At 36.5% G+C, this 26,020-nt stretch overlaps 1 protein-coding gene across 2 annotated transcripts in view; it reads right to left on the reverse strand.

The window, feature by feature from the left end:
* The window catches only part of LOC105033403 (protein virilizer homolog), a 100,286-nt gene that overhangs the window by 43,646 nt on the left and 30,620 nt on the right, over positions 1-26,020 (reverse strand). For both annotated transcript variants that reach the window (XM_010908178.3, XM_019846634.3), the window contains exons 5-15: positions 21,476-22,144; positions 20,984-21,352; positions 20,790-20,894; positions 19,650-19,832; positions 15,974-16,115; positions 15,701-15,882; positions 12,310-12,395; positions 12,188-12,236; positions 12,031-12,097; positions 11,452-11,906; positions 11,252-11,351 (exon numbers count right to left, since the gene is read on the reverse strand). In XM_010908178.3, coding sequence (XP_010906480.1) covers positions 11,252-11,351; positions 11,452-11,906; positions 12,031-12,097; positions 12,188-12,236; positions 12,310-12,395; positions 15,701-15,882; positions 15,974-16,115; positions 19,650-19,832; positions 20,790-20,894; positions 20,984-21,352; positions 21,476-22,144 — 2,407 coding nt within the window. The remainder of the gene's footprint in view (positions 1-11,251; positions 11,352-11,451; positions 11,907-12,030; positions 12,098-12,187; positions 12,237-12,309; positions 12,396-15,700; positions 15,883-15,973; positions 16,116-19,649; positions 19,833-20,789; positions 20,895-20,983; positions 21,353-21,475; positions 22,145-26,020) is intronic.

A 26,020-nucleotide genomic window follows, 5' to 3' on the forward strand; every position in this document is an offset into this window, starting at 1 on the left:
TCCTCCTCTTATGAGAGAGAGGCACTCTCTTTATGACCAATTCTCTTTAACAACAAAGGCATTCTCTGATCGAAGACCATCCTTACCTTTGCCTTTTAAATAAAGTCCTTTGATGCATGAGGAACTGTTTGAAAGTGAAAGACATCACTGGTAAGTGGCCTAGTGAAAATTCTTGTGTGATTGATATTCTCTAAAACCATACTGCTATTCTCTATTCATATACTGATTGCACCTACCAGGCAGGACGGATTAAAATAAGACCTGAATGTCTGACTTAACCATTCCTTACTTGACTGGGGAACCTTCTAGATGTCTGTACTCCATGCTAAAGAGCTTAGTCATGAAATAGAGGATCTCTCTCATAACATATGGAAAGCAAGCAAGAATGAAACCAGTGCTTACCCGATCGACCGAACAAGCAAAGCTAGTATCCGCAACGCATTGACTTCTTCACTCAAGAACTATAGGAATGATAATCTACTGAGCTAGCCTGTTGTTATGCACCAATGCTTGAACAGGATCATTGATCTTTACCAAAAGAAAGAAGAGCTATTGGGCAGTTTCCTATAGTTGACTGATACAGCTCGACCAATTGAAATAGGGCAGATGCGACTGATGGAAGGGATTTAGAAAGAAGGAACTCACATCAGCTTGGGCAATGTGGTGCTAGAGGAATTTGAAGACCTTTGTGGAGAAAGCATCCTCATCTTAGAAGCAAGGCGATATTTTTCATCACCAAATCATGGGCACCGTTGCTTCCAATCATTGCAAGCACTAGTTGGCAATATCTGTGAGCAGGTTGGCCAGCAGTGGCAATGATATTAGCCAAACAGAGCCACAACATGGGAGTTGTGGAGTTGGGCATGGTGTAAACTCCCCATTTCTTTCCATTTGGTCTTTGACAGGCTAGGTGGCCTTGGTTGTAGCCTGTGTGTGTAAGAGCATTGTGCTTCAATGGTGGATGACAACTATAGGTAAGTTAACCCCTTCTCTATCTCAAACGGGATCAACATATAGTTGGCACTTCTCTCCCTATAGCGCTACAACCCAATACTTTGGTCTCAAGCTCTGGCCAACAAGCCTCAGGCATCCATCTCTCTACCTTCCTTGAAGAGACTCAAGATTGTTGTTCTTCCTCCAACCCTGATTCCATGACTTAGCCTTGACCATGGAGTGGTGGGCATACAAGGAGTGAGGATGGCCTGAAATATTTTTATCTGTTGGGTATTCTTTTTCTTGTACAACAGACAAGGGGCTTCCTCTTCTTTTCAGACCATGAAAGGTGGAGGGAACAACAAAAGGAATTAGGATTTCAAGAGTCAGGAGTCAATATCTTCATCTTCTCATAATGTAATTTTTCATAAAAAATAAATTATTCAATCAATCTCTATATAATGCTTTTAATAATATAGTTTTATATGAAGACCTTGATTTTTCCTATGTGCAAAAGTAAATTCATATTTTACTAATTTTATTTTCAAAGCATTCAGCTATTATAATAAAAGTTCTTCAAAGTTAATATACATTATGAGTACCATAATTTATTTATAAACTTTGTAACTACATGTTTCTAACTTAATTTGTTAATTATTTGTTAATTGATAAAAGTTAAGACATATAATGTGATACCATAACATGAAGCACCATTATGATCCTACATGATTACAAAGAGCTTCAATAGGAAAAATAAAAAACAAAATTCTAGATGTTTATAAATAATTGATAATATTTATTATGTCATCATGATGTCATGGTTTGATTCCGATTAATCCAACGGTTGAACCAGTCACCCATCACCAGGTCCTTTTTTCACTTCAATGAAAACAATCTGGTTTATAATGGACTAGGCAGAAATGTGGACTTCATGCCTCGTGATGGGGCATCAGGCAGATGCTTGGTTGGGCTGCACCCTGCTCCCCTTCTACATTGAAATTTCCTTTCTTTTTATTTTTTTCTTTGTAGCCAAGATGAATTTATTACTTTGTGGGACTTCTTATTTTTCGTTTTGTTTTCTATTGACATGGTGCATATGAGAATATTGACCAATATGATATGACAAGAAAATATATATTTCATTTTTGAATGCAGTGAATTTTTCTGAGATGAAAATTAACAGATTAGTAAAAATTTCAACTTAATCCAAGCCCTAAAATTGATGGGCCAAAGTTGGGATCATAATCTTTGAGTGGAGGTCAATTTGCAATTAAGCGAAGCATTAGTTCAATACTTCAATATTCAGCAACTTTAACTGCAACAAATTCTTCCTGTGTATTTTTCTACATTTTGCCGAATTAAAAAAGACCATCATTAATATGCTCTAGGCTTTCTCTGGTAGCATCAATCTATTCTTACAATTTTTTTTTATCTTTTTGTAATTTTTTCTAACCATCTAAACAGGCCCTAAATGGTCTCCAAAACTTTTCCCAGTGCACAACTTGGGAACCACATATCATAACAATAAAGTATCATTATTTCACCTCAAGGTATAAGAAAGGTATCAAAGTGAACAATAACATATAAGCTTTTTTTTCATAAACTGAAACACAAGTCTCTAATAATACCAAAAATATGCATATAAAATTTAAACTATGTTGTTAATGCACAAATTTCATCATATGTCCCCTGTAATGTATCATGAATTTTGAGCTTAACTCCATTAATGTTCAAAATAGTTGTTCATAATTAAATCATAGAACAAAATACTTTGTAATGGACAATCACAACTTGCAATCGACACAAATATCTGAAATAATTTATGCATCTTCATTTACATAGATGTCTTAAAACTTAAACATATGATTGTTCAAACCATGGTCTGCGGAACCAGACCAAACCGATTGGTTCACCCTGTACCAAGCCAAAATGGTGCGGGGCCAGGTCGGTTTGGCCCCATTTTTTGAAACCACCCGTAATGAGGCATACCACCTTGAACCAAACATACCGCCCCCATACCGTACCGCATCAAAGCATACCGACCTGTACTGACATAAAATTGGAAAAAATGATTTGACTCAATTTGCTGAACCAAACCCAACCATCCGGTTCACCCCATACCAAGCCGAACCGATTGCAATCGATACATGGATCCTGGTATCGATTCTACAGACCTAGGTTCAAACACATCTATGTATTAGTAGAAAGAAATTAAAATTGCCTAATACTAAAATATGACATGAACAGTTTTTAAAGAAGGTCAATTGTGATCTTTACAGCCTTGTGTATCTTTCCTTGAATGCAAGCAAAGCATCTGGATGTAGGGCTGAAATCAAATTGGATGCGGATTGGATATCACAATATCCATATTTGTTTTATTTGATGAATACAGATACGGATACGGATATTAGTCGGATATAAAACTTCATATCCTTATTTCTTTTAAACAGTTATGGATACAAATAGGATATTGGGAGTATCGATACGCATATGGATATAAGTCGGATAATTAAACTTTATGACCATAGAATCAAAGATAGTACTAAATGGATGGTACATCAAGTTAATAGCATATTGATACAGTTATATATCTTCCTTAAATGTTCATGAATGATAATATGGTTACAAGTAGAATCGAATATGGATCAGATGGTTTTCTATCCATATTCATACCCATATCTATTTTTCTTTGATGGATATGGATGCAGATACGAATATTAGTTGGATAAACAAATTTCTATCCATATCCAGATAGATTCAAATACGAAATGGGATTAGGATGGATAATATTTGGCTCACTTTCACCCCCATCTGGATGACATGGCACAAAACATGCATACTATGCTGATCAAGCCCTTGAACAACATAAGATTGAAATAGAACATTATAAACCTCAAGAAAAATTATAAGTGAAAAAAAAATCAAAACCAAAAACACAAAATGAAGAAAAGGATGAAGAACAATTATTTAATTGCCTACCGAAGTTCATTGTACTACTCTGAACTACCTGGTTCGGAGCGTACCGAATCATATTGAGAGCGAATCGGAATGGTTCCATCCCTCATTCAAAAAATGGAGTGAACTGCTCAAACCAAGCAATTCACAGCAGTGCAAGTACGAACTGACTAGATCACATGACTACAGGGTCAATTCAGGCTCCATGCCCCCTTATCACTAATTGAGAGGGAGGTGCCGAGAAGGCCCTCCATGGATTCCCAACCCCTCTCTCTCATATTTTTAAAAATCTAGAAAAATCCCTAAAAATGCTGAATTTCACTGGTTTCATGCAAGATCGAAGCTCAAGTTAGGTAAAATACCTCTCACCCTCCTAGTTTCAAGCTTTTTTTTTATTTAGAGACAGCAGATCAGCATTTGAATGGGAAAATAGGTCATGCTAAATTTTTTGATTTGGGCATGATTTCATGATATAGTGTAGATCTATGGATGATCTACACAATGCCATCAAAATCATATATTTTTATTAACTCTACATTTAAAAAAAATTAAAAATATGTTTTCAGATTAAAAATTAAAAATTAAAATAACTTTCAAAAAAATTATAGAATTAGTAGCATGATTAAGGTATGTATGCTACTCTCTATCAAAATTTGGTGCTAGTTTATTTACGTTCGGGCATGATCATGCGCGTCATCACATAAGACCAAATTTGAATAAATTTGAAAAGTATGCAGTGTTTTGTGCATGCCAACGAGCTAAGAAAAATACATGCAACATCCTTGATAGGGTGCTACATGGATTCGAGGTCAAATTAATTTTCTGAATATTTTATATTTAAAAATTAATTTTTATATAAAATAAAAATATAAATTATAAAAAATTATTGAAAAATTAGTTTTACGAATGAATAATTCATTAGTATTTTCTTAAGTAGAATACTAATTTTTTGCATTATAGTGAAAATTAACTATTTTCAATAAATAAATAAATAAATAATGACACTAAGATAAAATTATATGCAACATTCCTATTAGAGTTCTACATTATAAATTTTCTATATTTTTCAATTTAATATTAATTTATCAATTAAAATTAAATTAAAAATTATATAATGAAGTGTAGGAATTTAAAAAATTCATATTACATGTAAAAAATGTATTGATTATTTTTCTAAGATAATTTCAAATATGCTCCATAAACTTGCATGAGTGGATCCACACGAAGGAGAACCTAGAACATGACTTTGTTTGGGATCATGGGGTCATGCTCTCAAACCGACACCATTGGAGGTGCAAGTGGTGTGACATAATTTAAGAGAGAAGGATAACTAGATTGAAGTAGCATCTAGCATGTGGTTACCCCGACATCTTCGTGTGCCAAAAAAGTCTGCAAGAGGTTCGGCAGCTTATAAAGTACTCTGCCAGTGTCAAGGCAATGAAGCAAAACTCAGTTAAGAAAGGGCAACTGTGGAATATCAAGCAGCACAGCCACCATCATATCACTCAAAATATCCAAAGGGCACTAAGGAGTCTACTTTATGGTGAGGAGGGGTAGATTCAAGCTATCATCCAGACGAGTCTAGATAACTAGCGGCAGCGAGATAAGATTGCCAAGCACGGGGCTCAATTTTAGGTCAGGCCTTCTCAGTACGAGTCAAGCTCTGATTCTGGAACCATCAGGGCTCCGAACTTAACAAGGACCTCCATTAGGGAGGTTGTCAACAGAGGTGGCAGACGGTTGGCATCGATGTTTCGGGCCTTTGACAGCAGGAAAAGGAAGAAGGCATCCAAGGAGATTTTGCCGGAGGCCACTATTCACAATTTAGATTCACACACCTTCCAAACTGAAGTCTCAAAGCAATAGAGAATAAACATTATACTAGTCAAGGATAAGAATAAAGACATGTGGAGAGCCATTGCATTGTGGTTCCACCTTAACTATATCCTGGCTAATGTGGCAGACAATACAACCCATCGATCTACCATCTCCTCCATCTAGAGTGTCGAATCAGGTGTGGATCCGTAAGGGCCAAGTGATATGTATAGTGATATACTGGACAACAATAAAGAGAACTTGCATAAATAGATAGCCTCCAACCTAAGTGGGACACATATGGATTGATTGTGATGAGTAATGGTTGGACAGGCCCCAGCAAGTGGAGGTGGAGCATCAACAACTTTCTAACATACCATGACATGAAGACTTTCTTCCACACATCGATTGACGCTTCCAACCATGTACATGATGCTCAGTACATCCTCAAATTGATGGATGAGGTAACTAATCAAGTAGAAGACCAAAATATCATGCTAGGGATCAATAATAATGGCCCATAGTGCAAAGCCATCGGGGAGAACTTGGTGGACAAACAGCCAGATATATTCTGAACCTCATATACTACATATGTTGATGGACATCAGGAAGATTCACAGAGGGAAGCTGGTCATGGAGTCAACCCAGTCCATCACATGGTTCATCTACAACCACACATGGGTATTCGCTTTGATAAGTACACACGGAATAACATTTTCAAGCCAACAATCACACGGTTCGCGATGAACTACATTGCACTCGATAACCTCCTTGAGAAGAAAACAGGCCTATGTCAAATATTTATCAGTACCACATCGCAAGGGAGCAGATATGCTCGAGTCAGCATCGAGGGAAGTTAGATGGAGGGTTTGGTGACAAGCCAACAATTTTTGCAGTGGACCTACAAGATTGTATAGGCTATCAAGCCATTATATGGAATGCTAAGGGCAGTGGATAGTGAGAGATATCTCCAGATGGGCTTCCTCTACCACATGATGACAGTTGCGAAAGCCCAAATTAGAGACAGAGAGGCAAATCCCAAGCATGCACAGGAGTATATTAACACCATCAACCATGGTTAGGATTATCAAATAGGTAAGAAATAGTATCTAGCAGATAATTTCACTCGCATGCCTGTTCGTCATAAACTGTTGTGTTTTGAGTCCAATTGTTACACAAAATCAATTCCAAACTATATTAAAAGCCTACTAACTAAATTTGAGGTTCCAGTACACCATCCTTAGGATAGATATGGATAAGGAATTTTAGGTTGCCTTACACAATGTTATTTATAAGATGGAGCCTAATCCAAAGGTCACTACCCTATATTTGGAAGAAGTGAGTTAACTTTAGGGGTGCAAATAGATCGGGTTAACCCATGACCTAAACCAACCCGATCCGTATAGACCCAATCCGAACCATTTTAAAGGACCTATTAAGCCAGGTTGAATTCTAAAATTGGATCCCTTCCATTTTCCAAGTCGGATCTGGGTTTACTGAATTCTAGCCCAATCTAACCCAACCCAATTCGTGAAAATTTTTGGATTAATTTGGATCTTAAGATAAATCACCCGACCCACCCTGACCCGAATCTAGTATGGGACCTGAACACTCACCCGAACCAGGCCCAAGTCCACCAAACCCAAAACCAACAAGAACGTACTGAACATACCAAACACTCCGACCCACCAACACATGCTCTATCTCCACCACACGTACCTAACAATGCATATGTAGCTGCAACCCACTGGGCCTACCATCACTAAACCCAAGCTTTACATATAATTTCTTTATCTCCAGTCTGCTTGAACCAGCTCAGTGACGAACCAACTCGCCCATTCTTTGTTTATATAACCAACTCCTATGGTTTTGCAAATCACAAACTGAGGTGCTAGGTGTTCACACGAGTACTTAAGACCAAAATCCTCGCCAACTTACCCTTCTCCCCCATCGTCCTCTTTCTTTCCTCAAACCCCTCTTGCCTCACACCCGGATCTCGCCAGGATTTCATCTCAAAAGCTTTTTATTCTCAAATTTAGATCTAGAGAGAAGGAATAGAAAGTTTTACCTCTAATTTAGTTTGATTTGGTTTGGTTTTGTTTCATTTTGTTTTGCTTCTTTTTTGTTTTTTTTTTCTTGATCGAAGAATGAGATCTTGGAAAGTGGGGAGGAGACCTTGGGAGATCATTGAACTGCTTTAAGAATTTCTTGGGGTTATTCTTGGCCTAAATTTCCCTTGGATGAAGACGGAATGGGGATGGGAGTGGGTTCGCATAGTGTGGTCTGATGACGAATGGGCCATGGCTGTGGCAGTCCTCGGCCACCATGCAATGGACTACCTCTCCTCCAGCCACGTCATCTAACGGCCTCTTCGCCGCCGTCGGTGGCCATGCCGACCTCCAAACCAAGCTCCAAGACCTCATCGACCACCCTATCGCACCTTGGGCCTCTGTGATCTTCTGACAAATCTCCCGATCCAAGTTTGACAACCTCATCCTCAGCTAAGGTTGATCCAGATCCGATCCAAACCTGATCTAGATTTGAACCGAATCTGCATTTCATGGATTGGGGCAGAGTTATATATGGATCCGACTAGATCCGAATGACCCATTGGGTCAAAAAATTTGATCATGGACCCGACCCGACCCCATCTTCTATTGGGCTAGGTTTGGGTCCAATATTCAAACCCAATGAAGAAACCGGATCAAATCGAGATCACTCCGATCCGATCCAACCCATTTGCACCCCTAGTTAACTTTGTCAACTTTGTAAACTCATGTGAATAATTGACATCATATAACATATATGATGTATCTTTTCCACATGAAAACATTTAGGGAGGGCTCGACCAGTTTCCACAGCTCAACAACTATAACAAGCAAATAGAAAATGAGTCCATGTATTTTAAGATATGAACCACAGCTCTTACTTAGATATTATACAATCAATACTTAGTTGTATCTAATATTTACTTTTCTTGAATACTTTTGCATCTGAATGGTAGATCCACTTCGACTTGTCATCTAGGAACCTTAGCCATCGATCCGAATCCTCTCACAAACGATCTTCTCCAATGGTTGTGAGCATAATTGGCTTACCTTCACTCTCATCCATAACAAAAAAAAAACATCTCATGTAAAAGCAGTTGAATGATCTTGCATACATCCACTACAATCTATCTCTATGGAAGAAGTGCATTGAAGAGGAAATCAAGTTGAAGTACAATGATCCACTCCATAATGACTTTCTGCATGTTGAACAGGATCCAAAGATTGAACGCCAACAACTAGGGTTGCAATCAAACCAAACTGAGTCAAATAGCTAGAAGCTCGAGCTTGACTTGACTCAAAATATTTAGGCTCAAAACTCGACTTGAGATTGCTCAAGCTCCTCAACCTACTAATAATATATATTGAGATATATATATATATATATATATATATATATATATATATTACGAATAATAACAGTAAAATAGTATATAAACTCAAATAAACTCACGAGCTTTCAAGTCGAGTATCTTGCTACTCGAGCTCGACTTGAAAAGCTATTCGAGCTACTTGAGCTCGACTAGAGCTCAATAATAGTCAAGTGGAGCTTGCACTTGAGTCGAACTCGAGTAGCTCGCAAGCAACTCAACTCATTTGCACCCCTACTAGTAACAAAAACTAGAGTTGGATAAGCTAAGATCGCCTTCTTAACAAGCTAGTTTCATAGCTAAAGAGGCTAAGGTGAATGCGGAGCAATAAGCAGAGCAATAAGCAGACCAACAATTCCACACTCACTTCTAGCCAATAAACCATAAGAGTTAGAAGGGAGCCAATCATCAAACGGCCCCTTGTCGAAGACACCCTCCCAGCAATTCGATCGAGATATGCTGAGAAGAGGCCACCATGGTATCTGGTCTGATCAAGGTGGAGAGCCTAGTTAATCCGCCCAACAAAGATAAAGCAAGAACGCAACTATTTTGGTCACCAAGAAAGACAAAAGAAAGGTAGTTGGATCTTCTTTGGAGAGATTCAAGGAGGAATCTATTCAATCTGATAGTTCGTCCATTAATGCATCTGGTGGCTAGGTTGGTAATGGGGCATAGGGCACCAAATTTTGACTCACAACCCTAAGATGATCTTCAATTCACCAATGACTTCAAGTTTACACAAACCACACGAAATAAAGACTATGGTGCATGATTTAGTAGAGCCCGCAAGGACACCAGTGCATACAGAACATGGGCTCCTCATGGTCATTCGGGAGGTGATGCTGCTATAGTAGATAAAAATTGCATATAGAATAGGGCCCAAGACATATCTAGTTCTAAATCACATATTGGACCCGATCTACACTAACAACATATGACCCATATGCATATGGATCATTTCAAGCATCAGACTCGAGTGGTTACCATCCTACATACCCTCAACCATCTTTAGAGTAGGATTTTGCTATTGGCATCTTTGGATAGCCAATTCCAGAGTCGTCTTAGAGTCTGACAAATAGGTCCTCCTAAAGTAGCTATCAAGTGAACCCCAGAAGGATCATGGAGGCTATCGGAATATAGACCAATTGGAAAAATAGCATAATGCTCCTCCAAAGTACTATTATAATCCTGACGTCTATGATCACATCAATACTCCACCAGATTTTAGATGCATGTATTCTGTACTTTTAATATATTAATCAATTCAATTTGTTGTATTGTGTGTTTTTGCTTGTATATAAATAACATCAGATGGACAAGTCCCAATCTCATTTCATGATTAAAAAAATAAGGTTAAAATGACAAATTGGACAACAAACCAATACAATTTTTAAGCACAAATCCACAAAAAATATAGAAAAGAAAAAAAATGGAAAACTAAAAAAAAGATCAAAATGATGTACCAATCATGGATACACCATCACGTACCAAATGTCAATATAGTACCAAACTAGTACCATACCATACCGCCTGCTGACCGATATGGGTCTCCATACCAGTATAGCGGACCTTAATCTAATCCACCCACAGCAAGTCGAAGACAGCCTTACATTCAACATCACGCTGCAAGAGTTGCTTGGCAGCATTCTCCCATAATACAATGGTCACTCCATTGGCTGATGCACAAAGTGTGAGGAAACTCTAACCAAAACAATGCATACCAACCATGTAGAGGTCAAAGGAATTTCAGAGCATGAAAGAGAAGATTATCTATCTCAATCTGTGTCATGGCAATAAAGACCAAATTCATAAAATGAGAAAACACAAACAGATAAGTATTACATAATCATAACGACAATCATGATTATCAGCCTTGGCCTCATGATCTGATAACTTGTATGTGATCTTTCCAATTGTTATGTAACCTACCACCCTTTTCATATGACAAACATCCAAAACTTCAAATGAGGCATAGTTAGCACACAACTGCTAGGATCCATGATCAATTGCAGAGGCAGCAAGATGCAAGTTCAAAGATGGCATGCAAACCCTCCACGAATGGAGTTATATCAAGGAATACATGCTTAAGCGGTACTTGTCAAATAAAACAAAAAAAGATGGAGAACTCACCATAATTGTTTGACAAGCGCTCAAGCATAAATTTACAATTGACTAGCACCATGTAAACAAGAGTCACAGCACCTTCTTCAAAAAGAGAGGCAGCCACAGGCTTCATCAACAAAATGGTGATCAGAAATTGTATAAAATCAAAAGAAAAAGGTCAACATAAGAAATTTAAATAAATTGAACATTGAAACAAACATTCTTACTGTATCTTCTGAAATAAATGCCAAAATTCGAAATGCTGTTGTCAATTGAACTATTGAGGTACTGCAGAGTGCGACTCCATCAAAGTACTTATCAGTGACAAACTTTCCAAGAAGATTATCCACAACTTGAGAATCAGAGTTGTTGGTTGAATCCCCAACAACATTCTCAACATCAATTGCAGGTTGAGCATCTCCACCAGAAGCTAAAACGGCAGCATATCTAAGAAGCCCAATAGCCCCATTTCTGTGATAAACAACACCAGCATCTATCCATTCCAACAATCTTGTAGGAGCATCCTTTTTATTGGACCCTGGAGAAGAAGAGTGTAAAGCCTTATGAAGTTCTACAGCATGCCCAATCCATGAATTGAGAGAAGATGCAGTTGAATCTGTGACCATGACTTCAAAAATCTCTGCAGCTGAATGGAAGATGGCAAGACTCAGCGGAGAAGTTCCTGAAATTCATAACTTAATAAGTATTTGCACAGATTAAACAAAGAGCCACCAAGCTGGAGCCAAAAAAAATGAAGCAATAGAACTTAATAAGACAATTGTAGCAAAAATTGACTTATACTCTACCACTGTTCATAGCACTTGGCTCTATCTCTTTAAAAGAACGCAATGCATCTAGAAGGATCAATATTGCCTGTAACATCAAGGAGCATAATCATGTAAACTACAACAGCTGGGTAAAAAGTTAATGATGTTCCTACAGGTTAGGCATCAAGTACAATACCTCTGGAAAATGGCCCAGAGTTAACAATGCTTGACGACCAGAATGAGACCTGCATATCAGCTTTAGATGCTTCATAAGCAATTTAACTTTGAAAAACAAAATATAATGCCAGATCAATCTACCTGGAAATGCCACAAAGCTCCCAAAGTACCCATAAAAGTTCATCAGAATGAGAAGTTGTTGCAAGCAAGCGATCAATAGCAGTCCCCTAGAGTGAAGCAAAATTACAACAAATAGGTAGAAGAACCACATAGGATGAAAGGACCAAAATCCATCCCCATCTGTCTGTATGTACTTATTAATGTAAATATGCATGTATGGTACACCGTATGCAAGGTTCTAGATTCCATTGCAAGTTTAATATTCTCATTCTGACTTTCAGAATTTCAGTCCACAAAATCAAGAAAAAAGTAAAATTAGGAAAAATAATTGAAAAATTAAAAAAATCCAAGAAAGAGTATATCACATAATTTTGGTCTAATTTTGTTTCCTTTGGAATTATTTAATGTATGGTGTTGCTGTATCACTGTTCTCAAACTAAATGTCTGAAACTAAAAAATCAAACTAAAAGTTTGAAATTAAAAATTAAAAATATGCTTAAACCAATTAATATGTCCAAAAATCATGTTATACATCAATTTAAAGGGTAATATGACGTTCAATTTTATGACAGGAATTTAATTATACAATTTGTAAGTATGTTCATACTTAAAAGAGTAAAGTGTACAATTTCATAGAATTGAAACCAAAATAGCTTTCAATGTTTTCAAACTTTGACCCAAAACAAATCTTATACAATTACTTTTCACAAAATGCTTCTTATACTTAAATAGCATTCTTATGCAGTTAAAAATCGCAGTCCTGAATAAAAAGCAATTTGTTTCTATCTCATATTTAAAATTCTGATTAATATGAATTATATGCAGAAATCCTAACCTCTTCATCTTTTCTGCTTCACTCATTCATATTATCAACTAGCTGCCAATTTGAACATATTGAGAAAGTCTCTCTTTCTCGTTATACATATATATAATTTTAACACACACACACACACACATGCAAATCTTCCTCTTTTTGTATATATATATATATATATATATATATATATATATGTTTTGAAGACTTATAAACCACTCTATGGAATTATGGGAAAGAATAATTGATAAACAAATGTAGAGAAAAGGAAAAAGATCTACATAAGGCCTTTACTGAATCAGAGAAAGCTTATGATAGGGTAGCAAGAAAAGTAATTTGTTGGGTTCTAAGAAAGGTGTACCCAAATGGCATATTGAAATAATTTAAAAAATACATGCTTGGGCATTAACGAATGTGAGTACTATGGTACAAGTATTTTTCCAATCACAACTATATTGTATCAACAATCAACACTAAACCATATCATTTTGCACTGGTTTTAGATAAACTAACTACTAATGTTTATGAAGATATACCGTGATGTATACTCCTTGCAGATAATATAATACAGATGCATGAAAAGATAGCTAGATTATATACAAATTTGGATTTATGGAGGAAAATTTTACAAGATAAGGGTTTAAAAACTAGCAAGGAAAAGTAAATTTAGTGAAAAATGAAAATGAAGATGTAATACAAATGAAGACTGATGGACAAAAGATAACACAAGTTGACCAGCTTCATTATTCAGGATCTATTATACAAAATGATGTGAAGATAATACATTAAGTGCATACCTTAAAGACTCAAAGGAGAATTTATAGAACAATAGCAATTAAGGTTCACCATGCCGGAACCGGAACCAATGCTGGCCAGCCGGCCGGCAAAATGGTTCAGTATGCCCCCAAACCGAACCATACCGGGGCTCCAACCTACACAATGGGGCGGGGAGGAAAAGAAAGAGAGGAGGGGGGAAGGGAGAGAAGGGGAGAGAGCCTCTAGTGGCCACTGAAGGCCCGCCGAGGCAGCTAGAAGGCCGGTGAGGAGTGGGGCAGCGAGAAGGAAAGAGAGGAAAAGAGAGAGGGAAAGAAAGGAGAAGGAAGAGAGAGAGAAGGCCTTCGGAGGCCCGGCAAGAGCACTAAAGGCCCGGAGGCATCGGAACAAAACAAAGGCCTAAGCCCCTATTTCGTCCCCTTTTTTTGGGATGATATTGAGTGAAGCCAGCTTCACCGATTTTCCATTTTTTTGGTATTTTCGAGTGAAGTTGGCAGCTATTGCCAACTTCACACAAGTAATCGCAAAAAAAATAAGCTGGGGCCGAAGCCCCTGTTTCAGTTGAGAGGAGGAAGGAGCCCCTCCTCCAGCCTCAGCAGCGGTGGGGAGGCCACATCGGCCCTCTAGAGATCTCCGACGACCTCCAGCAGCCTCCAAATTCCTCCTCTCGCCCTCCCTTTTCTCCCTCCCTTTGCCCTCCTCCGGTTTCCAATGCGTGCAGCAATCCCAGCTACCCTCCGGTGACTTCCGAAAGCCCTCTCTCTCTCTCCCTCTTCTTCCATATCCCCTCTCTCTCTTTTCTTCTCTTTCCTTCTTCCTCTCCACTCGCCTAGTGTCCCATTTTTACTACCAGAACCATGCCAGCCAGCCGCCAGTCCAATTTGGCATGCCGTAAACCATCCGATTCGAGATGGTTTGGCAATCCATGGTAGTAATGCACATAATGTTGTAAGGATCAAAGTCCCAGGCAATGAAGAAAGCACATGAAAAGAAGCCAAGTGTGGTAGAAATGGGCATGTTAAGATGGATGTGTGGTAAATATAGAACAATAGATTATGAAATGAAAATATTATGAACCATAAGATTTCTACAACTTAAGGACAAGATCAGGAAATATCAACAGAGATGGTATGGACATGTATAACATAAACCTTAGAAGGCTCCAATAAAGAAAGGTACTTAAGTTTGTGCTGAAGGTTGTAAGAAGGGGGAAGGAAAGACCTAAAGAAACATGGATAGAGTTGTGTTAAAGGATATGAAGAAATTTGGAATAACATCAGAGTTTTCCCTAAAAGTGAATAATAGGTAAATCATGATCCATAAAACCAAACCCAGATATTTATGTAAAGGCCAAATGGTTATGGCTATGGCAAATTATTGAGAGATACTCAACTGATATTGGGTGAATAACAGATAAGACTTGGAAATCTTAGAATTACTTGAACAAGTAACTCACATCGACAAAATGCCACTATGAGTTAGAATCCCTTGCTATAACTCAAAAAGAAAAAAAAAGAATGAAAAATGATTTGAAATTGATGCTATTACCTAAACATACTTGAAGTAAAGAATTTTTCTCAAACTGACATAAACAAGCTAAACCAACGTACTTGGCATGCATGATTATTTTCTGAAACGAACTGAAATAACTAAAAACTAGTTAGTTTTGGCCAAAACTAATCACAATTAGCAAAACTGAAAATCATGGCTCAGTTCTGCTACCGAACAAATTGATTTTGACAAAAACTTGAAATCTTAGTTCTAGATACATGTTTACATAAATGCACATGTATATATTTATGTATGTATGAAATATAAACTGACCACTTTAAGATGGAGCTCTATAATCATCCCAACTTCCTGCGGATGACAGAAGAATCCCTTTGACAAAAAAACAGCTGCCTGTCGAAGAGCCATGCATTCTTTCTTACTTGTATCTTCAGCATCTCGAAGAGAGAGAATTATGAGCTCAGTTGCGTCAGGTTGAACAAGTAAGAACAATAAGCCTGGCAAACAAAAAGCAGATTTTATTGATGTCATCTTGGTTATTATCATTAGAAAATGGAGAATCAACACATAGAGAATCAACAAAAAGACCTGAATGATAGAAAAGGAGAGAGAGAAGTATGGATTCAATGGATGTGAAAATTTCCATAAACATGTCTGCTGTGCTGCCACTTGCTGACCGTAGTACAGGAGATGACAACAATGCAGCTGACAAAGGAAAAAAACCTCTTTCCTGTTTCGACAAGGCCAATCAAAAGAATTGCATGATTTAGCATACAGTTATTCCAAATAGCAATTAAAATCAAAATCTATATGGTATATATTGAACCATAATAGGTGCACAGATTTTAACCAGCAAAAGACTTAGAACAATATAAAAAATCCATCAATGCATGATAAGCAATATTTAGCCATGCTTAGGACCTTGATGAAAGGACAAAGATGGCATTACCTTGTTTGCTTAAGGAAAAACATATGCAACAATATATACAGCACAAAGAATTCACAGCAAGTCCCACTAAAGAATGACCTATTCTTAGCATGTATAAAAACTTTTTCAGCAAAGCCAAATAGTGTGTACCTATATAAGCATATAGTATCCTTTATGACTGTAGTTATATAAGTCAATATACAAATATATTATATATTATATATAAGATTGTTTTATAGGTACCATATATGCATTTAATATGTGTATATCTGTTCACAGGTCCTTCAATATAAAAATATGAAATCTAACAAAAGTCCAGCTGCCCAAGCCCTCATCCTGGACCTATGAAGCACAGACATAGATATGACATGATATGGATATGCTGATACGACAAACTTTCAGAAAGTAGGATAAGATACAGTTAGGATACATCAATATATACATAAATATAAGGACTTGAGCCCTGATGGAATGTCCCATGGGACACCAGATGGTGTACCATCCTAAATGTCAAGACAAGACCTTCCCGCAATGTTCCCAGCTTCCTGATTGGCCAGTCTTGGGACATCCCTCGTCCCAAGTGTTAAGACGGGGTGGGATAGCAATGCATCCCATTGCATGGGAAAATCGAGACAGCCCCACCCTACGGGATTTGAAACCTTATATATCTATATGTATATGTATATACATAAAAGAGCATATAGAAAGCAAAATAGGCTACCAAAATGGCATAGTCCATACTTTATACAATAGTATCACCTTTACAAGTTTATGATTTAGTCATTCAAAGCCATAAACCCTAACCAATACTTCATAATTTTATATTAGCATCATAGACTATAAGCTTCACCATTTAAAGGCTAACATTCAAAGTGAATGTAAACACCCTCCCAATTATTTTTGGAGGTATGGGAAAGTATCACACATGTATCGTAGAAGTATCCAGAGTTTCCTTTAATTTTGAATATTAGGACATTTAGCACAGTTATAGAACACGTATCCGATAAGTATTTGACAAGTATATGCTACTCCAATGCAAATTCAGCATGTGACTTTAAGTATCCATGCTTCCTAGTCTTGGACCCAAATCAAATGTAGTACAATTCTTGATCAGCTTAATAAAAATCATGAACAATATTAGCTTTTGTTTTGCACATCCAAGTTGCATTGTTACACTGCATTGATGGTGAAGCTTTGAAATAGAATTAAATTAGATATTGATTGCCCAGGAAAAATATAAATCCCTCTTCCATCTTCGATCCTTATTTATTCTCTAAAAATCATGTATAATCAATGTTTCTATTTTCTAAGATCACAAATCATGCAATAACTTCAGCATCCGAGATAATTAATGTTTCTAAGATCTCAAATTATGCAATAACTTGAGCATCCAAGAGATTCCATACAATACCATAGGTACCATCTTGTTTTGTTTATTCTCTCATCATTTCACAGCCAAAAAACCCCACTCAAAAGATAAAACTAGTTAAGATACCTTCAAGCTATATCATTGTTCCTTCTATTTCCTAAAATATGATATCTGGTCCATCCAAATTCCACAACTTCATAATCAACAAAACATAATATAATTGTATATTGCTACACTTACTTCCAAGGATTTCAAAAATTGGTGGGTCGTAAATATCAAAACCATTTCGACATGAACCAGCACCGATTCAGGTGCAAGGATGTCAAAACCAGTAAGACTAGTGAATACCAACCATACTGGTCCACACCAATCAGTATCAATCACTACCGACCATCTCAATCAACATGGATGGCTTTTTGTTCTTTTTGATGCTCTCGATCTCGGTATGCAACATCTACATCAGTATCATACCAATGATGTACTGTTCTGATGGAAAACTGGTATAGGGTTCCTGCAACTATTGAAAACCTTGATTATTTCACTAGTTATATCTCAAAGAGTTGATCATACTGATACCACTACTTCAAGTAAAAATTCAATCAAAAAACATTATCGAACTCCCATTAATCATCCTGAGATCCACAATGCCAACATAAATAGATTGGAACTGGCCTACTGATTAAGGTAAGCATGTCCTGTCATCTCCAGTTCAATGTGCAATTTTCACATGCTTCCATAATGTTCTCTCTTATACTTGCCTGCAAGCATCATCTTTTTAATCATGCAAGAAATGATAATGTCTTGTGTCCCTCTAGAACTCTTCCTTCTACTACAAATATAGAAGATACTCAAGATGGTATTGTCAAAAATGTTGAAGGAAGAACACGGTTTATTAGGAAACTAGACAGCACCAAGATTATATAAACAGCACTTTTAACACACGAATTATTACACTAAAATATCATTCAAATATTTCCACAAGTGATCCAAATTGCATGCTCCTGTTTTTTCAATTACAAGAAACCAATGATTATGCACACATTTATTTCACACTTGTATTGATAAAAAAGAAAACAAAACTTGACATCAAAATTCTCAAACACATAATAATTCGTAGTTGTAAAGATGTATCAAGTCTACATTCAAAATTTGATAATTATCACATGGATGATCTAACTACCATGAAAAGTGATAGCACAGTAGAACAACATGTTGCATCCACAATATACTGACCTTTCAAATCATAATTAGTGCACTATTATGAAGATTAGCGCATACATACTACCACATTAATTGTGAATTATCATGAAGAACTGAACTTCATATGACTTTTGCATCATTCAACATACTGTCAGCGTTATTGATACTTTAATTCCATGTCTAAGTTTTGAACCGTCATCTAGTTTGTTTCAAATGGTATTTTAAATTATGCAGTTCCAATATTGGTAGAAATCTAAGTTTGTTTCAGAGGATACTGGTCCATGGTGCTTCAAGGCTAGCAAACCAAATCAAGAGAGGATCACGATCGTACTATAGAGGTGCTTGAAGCAATCTTTTTTTCTCCAAATGGTAATCATTAAATCTCTTCATGTTTATAAAAGCATTTACTTCTTATATAAAATGACACTCGTCATAATCAAGTAAAGGCTTGTATTTTTAATCTAGATTTAATTAAAACTAGCACCTTAGCAATAGAACAAGGTATATTATCTACATCTAAAAATTTTATAATGAAGTTGTTTCTTTTGGAGAATTTGCCATGTTAAAGTACAAATGCATTGAACAAGAAAATATTAAGCTTAACCAAGGCGAACTTTAGGGAAAAACACACATTATAATCTGAATTTATGGTATTTGTCACAAATTAGTAAGCTTTCAAGCTGTCTCCACACTTCATGGACAAGTCAGGGTAGATAGCCTTTTCAAAATGCAGGAATCAGAGACAGTAGACACATTAGCGTGATTACCTTAAGTAGAGATAACAAATATGTGTCGATGTCCCATCTAGCAAAACTATACTTGCATGTTCTAATATAGTTGACAGTTGCTTTGTAAGACAACAGACCCTCTGATTGGCTTGAAATAGATAATCTTTGTGCAAAAGCCAAAGGAGAAGAATCTTCAATTGGTCCAAACATATTAATCAATTTCTGCATCAAATCTTGTCAGCAAAATATTGCACAGAAATATGGATACAAAATAGCAATTAACACAAGCATTAAAACAGGTACACATGCAAGTACTTGCACACATGTCCACATAGACATGCACGGGATTAGATGCATGCTTAACACACATAAACACAAGGAGTTTAGTCTTTCCAAGGTCCAACCCAGCCCCCAGCCGAACAAGGCCATATTATAACTGCAAACCTTCTCCCAACTCAAGAAGACCATACTCCAGCAAAAATATGGACCAAATGAGTCAGGAAGCCCCCTCAACCAAACCATACTTGATATGACTTGTACGTACATGCAAAATCTGCCCAATGAGCAGACTAAATGTATGGTCAACTGAAATACAGTAAATAGGTTATTGAACAGCCATGACGAACAAATTATTTATTATCACTATGAAGGAATCGCTCTATTTACAGCCAATATGCAGGCTCTATTTGGATCACTTAGCATTGCAATGAGTTAAGTAGTATAGTGCTTTGTTTATCATTACATGACATCACATTGACCCACAATGCGAAATTTTCTGCTGGATTTATAATGAGATAAATTGTCACGAGTGTTTCTCAAAATTGGCACTTAAGCAATTGCTCAGTTATAGGTTGGATACATACTTTATTTCTTACTACCCGCATCAGAGATTTGTCATGTAATATAATTAATGACTATGAATATCTAAAAAACTCCTAAACCCAAAATTATTCATACCCAAACCAATTCTAACCGAATTCCAAAAATAAGGGACAGACTTTGATATAGATGAGTCCTATTTTAACCCAACATTCTTGATGTATCCTAGAAGTAGAATCATTAACCTGAAAGAGTCTAGTTCATAAACAGGTTGGAGGTTGCCTCTGGTTCAAACAAATCCAAAGACCAACCTAACCCATTTGCAGCCCTAACCACAAAAGCGATCAATGCAGAACTAACCAGAATTTGCTTGAGCTTAGAATTTGCAGCAACAAGTGATTCAATTCCATCAGTACTAATCTGGAAATCAGAAGATAGATTAGCCAATACACATAGCACTGCAGCCTGCAGACAAAAAAACAAAGGGTTAGAGGCAGCAGCTAGTAAAATGTCATAAATCGCATGATCAATGTTTTTGACAAGTAGTAACAAACCTCCAATTTCGAGGCAGTTTCATAGAAATGCAAACGGTGTAGGATATAGGTTACAATAGAAGCAATATCATGACGTTGCCTTCCCAGTAACAGCTTCAGTAAATAACAATAACCTTCACTGTTACCAACTGGAACACTCTCATCACCACGTGGCCACCATCCCAGAAATCCATCACATCCAATGCCATGCCGAGTAGCATGTTCAACAATACCAAGCAATATTAATGTGATAGCTGTAGAATTTTTTGCCTCATAACAAAATAAATCAACAATTTGCTCCATTCCACCATTATCAACAAAATGAAAGCAACTCTCTCGTGAAGAGCAGAGGACAAGAACAATGTTCCATGCTAGAACCATGTTTTTCATCTGTAAGAAATAATATTTGTAAGATACATCACAAATCTGGAAAAGAAATAGATGGACATGCCTTTCCATTGATCAAACATACAAAATTCTAACCCAAGATACTTGTGAACCAAATGGATGTACCTGAGGAAGCGATGCTAGCTCATCAACTGAAAATTTCCCAAAAAATGGAAAACATTGACTAAACATATCAACTAACAGTTTAGAAGTAGGCAACTCAGCCTCTGATCCGAGAGTAATTTCATCTTCCATTGACCGAGCAACCCTCATTACAGAATGGCTTTCATCGAGTTCAACAAGCTCTTTTCTAGCCTCAGAAAGAACATTAATAAATTGCTGGGAAGCTTTTCTATTATCCTTGAACCCATTCAGCAACTGTTGGTCCCGATAGACTGGGAAGCTGTTATTGTTACCAGTGGCATATGAACAAACAGCTGATACAACAGAACTTGCTAATTTAGAAATTGTATTCTCATGATCAGAAACTTGACAAATCTTAAGAGCTAAAAGCAAAAACTGTTTCATTTCTGCTGGAATGTCAAGCTCAGGAAACAGAAAATTCAAGGACTTCAGGGAAGATATGGATTCCTTAAATGTCATCTTAGCCGAGTGCAATGCTGGTGGCAGGTCTTCAAGCTTCGCCTCTGATGGAGAACAAACCACATTTGCCAAAGAAGTATCAAGATCAAATTCTATGTTAAATTGTCCAAGATCTTCAGCAGTGTTTCCATAAACAACAAGAGTAAGACAGCGATAACATCCCCTTAATACCAAATGATTCGTAACTATAGCCTGCATCATGTTGTCAATGAAGCATATGAATAATCCAGAGATAACCAAAACCTAGAGATTTAACATTAGAGCAACAGAAAAAAAAATAACCAACATCAACAGAAAGCAACATTATTACATGTTTAAATATATGAAATACTCCAATACCTAGCTCACTGCATTCAACAATATCTAATTCTCTAGGCTTGATGTATTAATAAGGAAGAGTCAAGCATTACAAGGAAACAAACTTATAACATAACAAAATATTTTGCAGATAACAGTAACATCTAAAGCTTGCTTAAATGGCTAGACAGTGCTTACCATTGAAATAGATTGATAACCATTTAATTCATTGAGAAGTTTGAAAGATCATATGGTGATTTCCACTTGAATATATAACATGCAATGCTGCAATCATTCAGTTAATTAATCCATTGATTGATATAACATTAATACATAACCTAAATGGATTTGAAAACATGTGCATTTATAGTTTAATCTCACTTCTTTTCAGGCTGCTATACAACCCAAAATGTCATGCGTGTACATGTGCATAGTATGCTAAAAACAGATTTTTTTTTTTTAAAGAAAAAAGAAAAAAGTCGCCCTCTTATCTCGATAATCTGACTGATCAACATGAGAGTATAAGACAACCTTCAGTGACATACTATGCATTTATTTTTATAGTTTTCCACCTTGTTAGAGATATTATATTCTTGAAAAGCTATGTTTATGTTCATCCATTATAACCAAAACCTTATCTCTTCTGTTTTTTTCAAAAAATGCATGACTGACGAGATCAAGTTTCTGTTTATTCACAATATGAGAATATAGATCAGGTTATTTACAAATAACTTTCAACTGCTTAACTGGCTGTGTTTAATGCTTCAGTATTTTAATTTATTATGTGAGAAGCAAACACGTGTGTAATGTCTACCTCATTTTCTAGCCCTAAATCTGAGAGAAGATCATTTACATGCAAAGCGCAACTGATTGTTTTAACAATCATTCAGTGTTATAATTAACAACTGATATAACTTAGATTTAGATTAAACTTAGGTTAAATTAATGTAAATATTCCAACAATTTATTCAATTAGCATTAAGAGATAGGGTACGTATTTTATAGGTTTTTACAATTTTCATGCTCAACAATAAGCACACCTTTTAGTGGTTTTAGAGTCTTTACTTCGAGTATCTGCTAGCCTTATCTACATACTATAGGTCTAGGTTGGTTTAAAAAAGAAGTCAAGTCCTTAGGATGATGTTTCAATTTGATTTTGACACACACACACACACACAAATTTTGTTAATTTTAAGTCCAGAAGTATCTGAAGATTCTGAACTGCTTCTTTTTTATTACTTCTTTCTCAGAGAGGAAGTACAGGAAGTATCCTAGTTAAACATTAGTAAGCCTTATTATGTCATCAGCAAGATTTGATGATGAGTGAAAGAATGCAAATTCTCCCCCTACTTTCTTCCCTTTGATCCTCATATTTTTTTGTATTACTTCTTCTAAATTGCAATCAGAAAACTTCTGCATAGCCTTTGACCAATGTAACTACAGCAGCAGCTTTGGTATGCAAGCATTTACATTATAGAGTCAATGCACCTAGGCAAATCATGCCTAAAACATCAAAATCAAATTTAAAATTATAAAATATGTAAAACAAAAATTCACATTGCAATTCATGGACATGGGTATTCAAGTGTCCAAGTGCTTAGCAGGCACACAACATATCTAGTATGAGTAAATACATATTGACATAGCATATGAATAATTAGGTTTAAATTTCGACACCAAGCACTGTACTGGTTTTGCCTGGAACAGGACAATACCAGTAATATTACCCACATGGTTGAGATAGACCGAGATAAGCAATGCCAACAATAATAAAAAGCAACCAGTACATGAACAATACAGCCCATATGGACTACTGGTACACAACTGGTATAGGTCAATAGCATCCTACACCCGTAGCAACAACCTTTGTCTATTGAATAGTGTGATACCAGTGGTGGTGTGGTACCATATCGAACCAGCAGTACTTAGCTCCTTGTCTGTGCTCCTTAGTTTCATGAAGTTTGATAAAATTCTTGCTAATTGTTTTGTTAGATAACTTTAACAAAGAAGTGCCAAAAGTGGATTGCATAATGATGATTACAACATGACATGATGGTATGGCATGTCAACGAGTCTCATAAGCATCCCAAATGTCCAAGTATCAAACACGTCAAAAAAGAAAAAAGAATTTGGAAATGTCCAAGTAACACTAGTACTTTGGAAACAAATCAAAGTAAATGAACAAAGACAAATTCAGAAAACAGCTGACTTGGTAACTAGTAAAATATCAATTTCACCCTACATAGTATAAAAAATCAATAATAAATCAATAAAATACTGTTAAACATTTTAGGAGATTTAATGCAACAAGCAACCCTATCTAATGATCACTAATCAATATGCATTTGAGAGGAAACAAGAATTAGTAAATCCAGCATGACAGAGATACGGTATGATTAACTGTCCTTAAAAATAGTTCTAAATCGACTTGCCTAGTCCCTGTTACCTGCTTTGACACTCCCTAGGATGTCAAACAGAATATGAGACCGGACCAGGCAGCTAGGCCCTAACGGTGGCCACCTCTTACAATATTACAACCATCAAAGATATAAAGGAAAACCGCTTCTGCAATAGAAGATAAAACCAACATCAAACACACCAAACAGTTTAATTCTGGCCTACCAATACAGGGTTTGGAGCAATGGACTTTTAAACAAGTTAAAACAAGAAAACAACTTCGATTACGAAACAACAACCAATTTCTAAGTCAGAATTAAGAAGGAATCTTAACATTGATAGTCAAAAATGATAATCCTGTGACCCTGTCACTTATTATCCCACTACTAGACTCACACCTTGGCTACTTCAAACTTGTTCAAGAGGCTCATAAGGTAAATCTAGAGCCTAATACTTGTTATTGTGAGTTCTGTCTCCCAAAGCAATCTTCAATTGTTTTCAACACTCTAGGTAAATCTAGCGTACTTATTTTAGAGGTGACCAATGAGTCAAACAAATATGTACAATTTATGATATGTTGTTTCTTTCCTCCAAAAACAACTACCAAGCTCAAACTCAAAATTTCTAAGTCACTAGTTTACACTCATACAATGACAAGTTGATTGCCCATCCCAACCTCAATCCTAGCACCAAAGTAAATCTTCTATGTTATCAAACTTAGAACCCTTAATCTTCTTTGCACCCCTAGAGACAACCACACCCCCACACACCGTATTCATCCAGCCAACCCCAACTCAAGTGAAATATTATTTGCAAAAGTATGGAGGAAAAGATTAAGATGGCATCATCATTGAGAAACAATCATAATTGCATCCATGGCCACATCTTGAGGCAGAATAGCAAATCTTTTAATGATGTTAACTTTCCCTAACATCGCTCCCCAAGGATTCTCAATCATAATACTTTGATACAACCATCATCCACACCCCAAACAAATCATGGGATCACCTTACAACTTCCCTCTCTCTTCCAAAGAAGAATAGCAACCAATTCAACAGGTAGAGATACACAAAACATGGCGACAAGCATCAAGTCTCGTGCCCCCTATTTATGCCCAGTTCTATGAATCATCAATTGCCACGGTCTCCTATTCAGGCTGGTCTTAATGTCACTTCCAGCTTATCCATATTGTTTTTCACGACTTCTGTTCCTATTACCTGACTTTCCCTCCTCTTCCCATATCTTTCAACCAAGATCAAGGTATCCCCCCGATTGCACGTGTTTGTACCAACTTACTTGATTCTCCATCATTTTATCCTTACTTTGCGCACACTCTATAGCTCCTCAAGTATATACTCATTTAACACTTTATTC

Source organism: Elaeis guineensis, chromosome 9 (genome assembly GCF_000442705.2).
Source record: "Elaeis guineensis isolate ETL-2024a chromosome 9, EG11, whole genome shotgun sequence".
Taxonomy (NCBI): Eukaryota; Viridiplantae; Streptophyta; class Magnoliopsida; order Arecales; family Arecaceae; genus Elaeis; species Elaeis guineensis.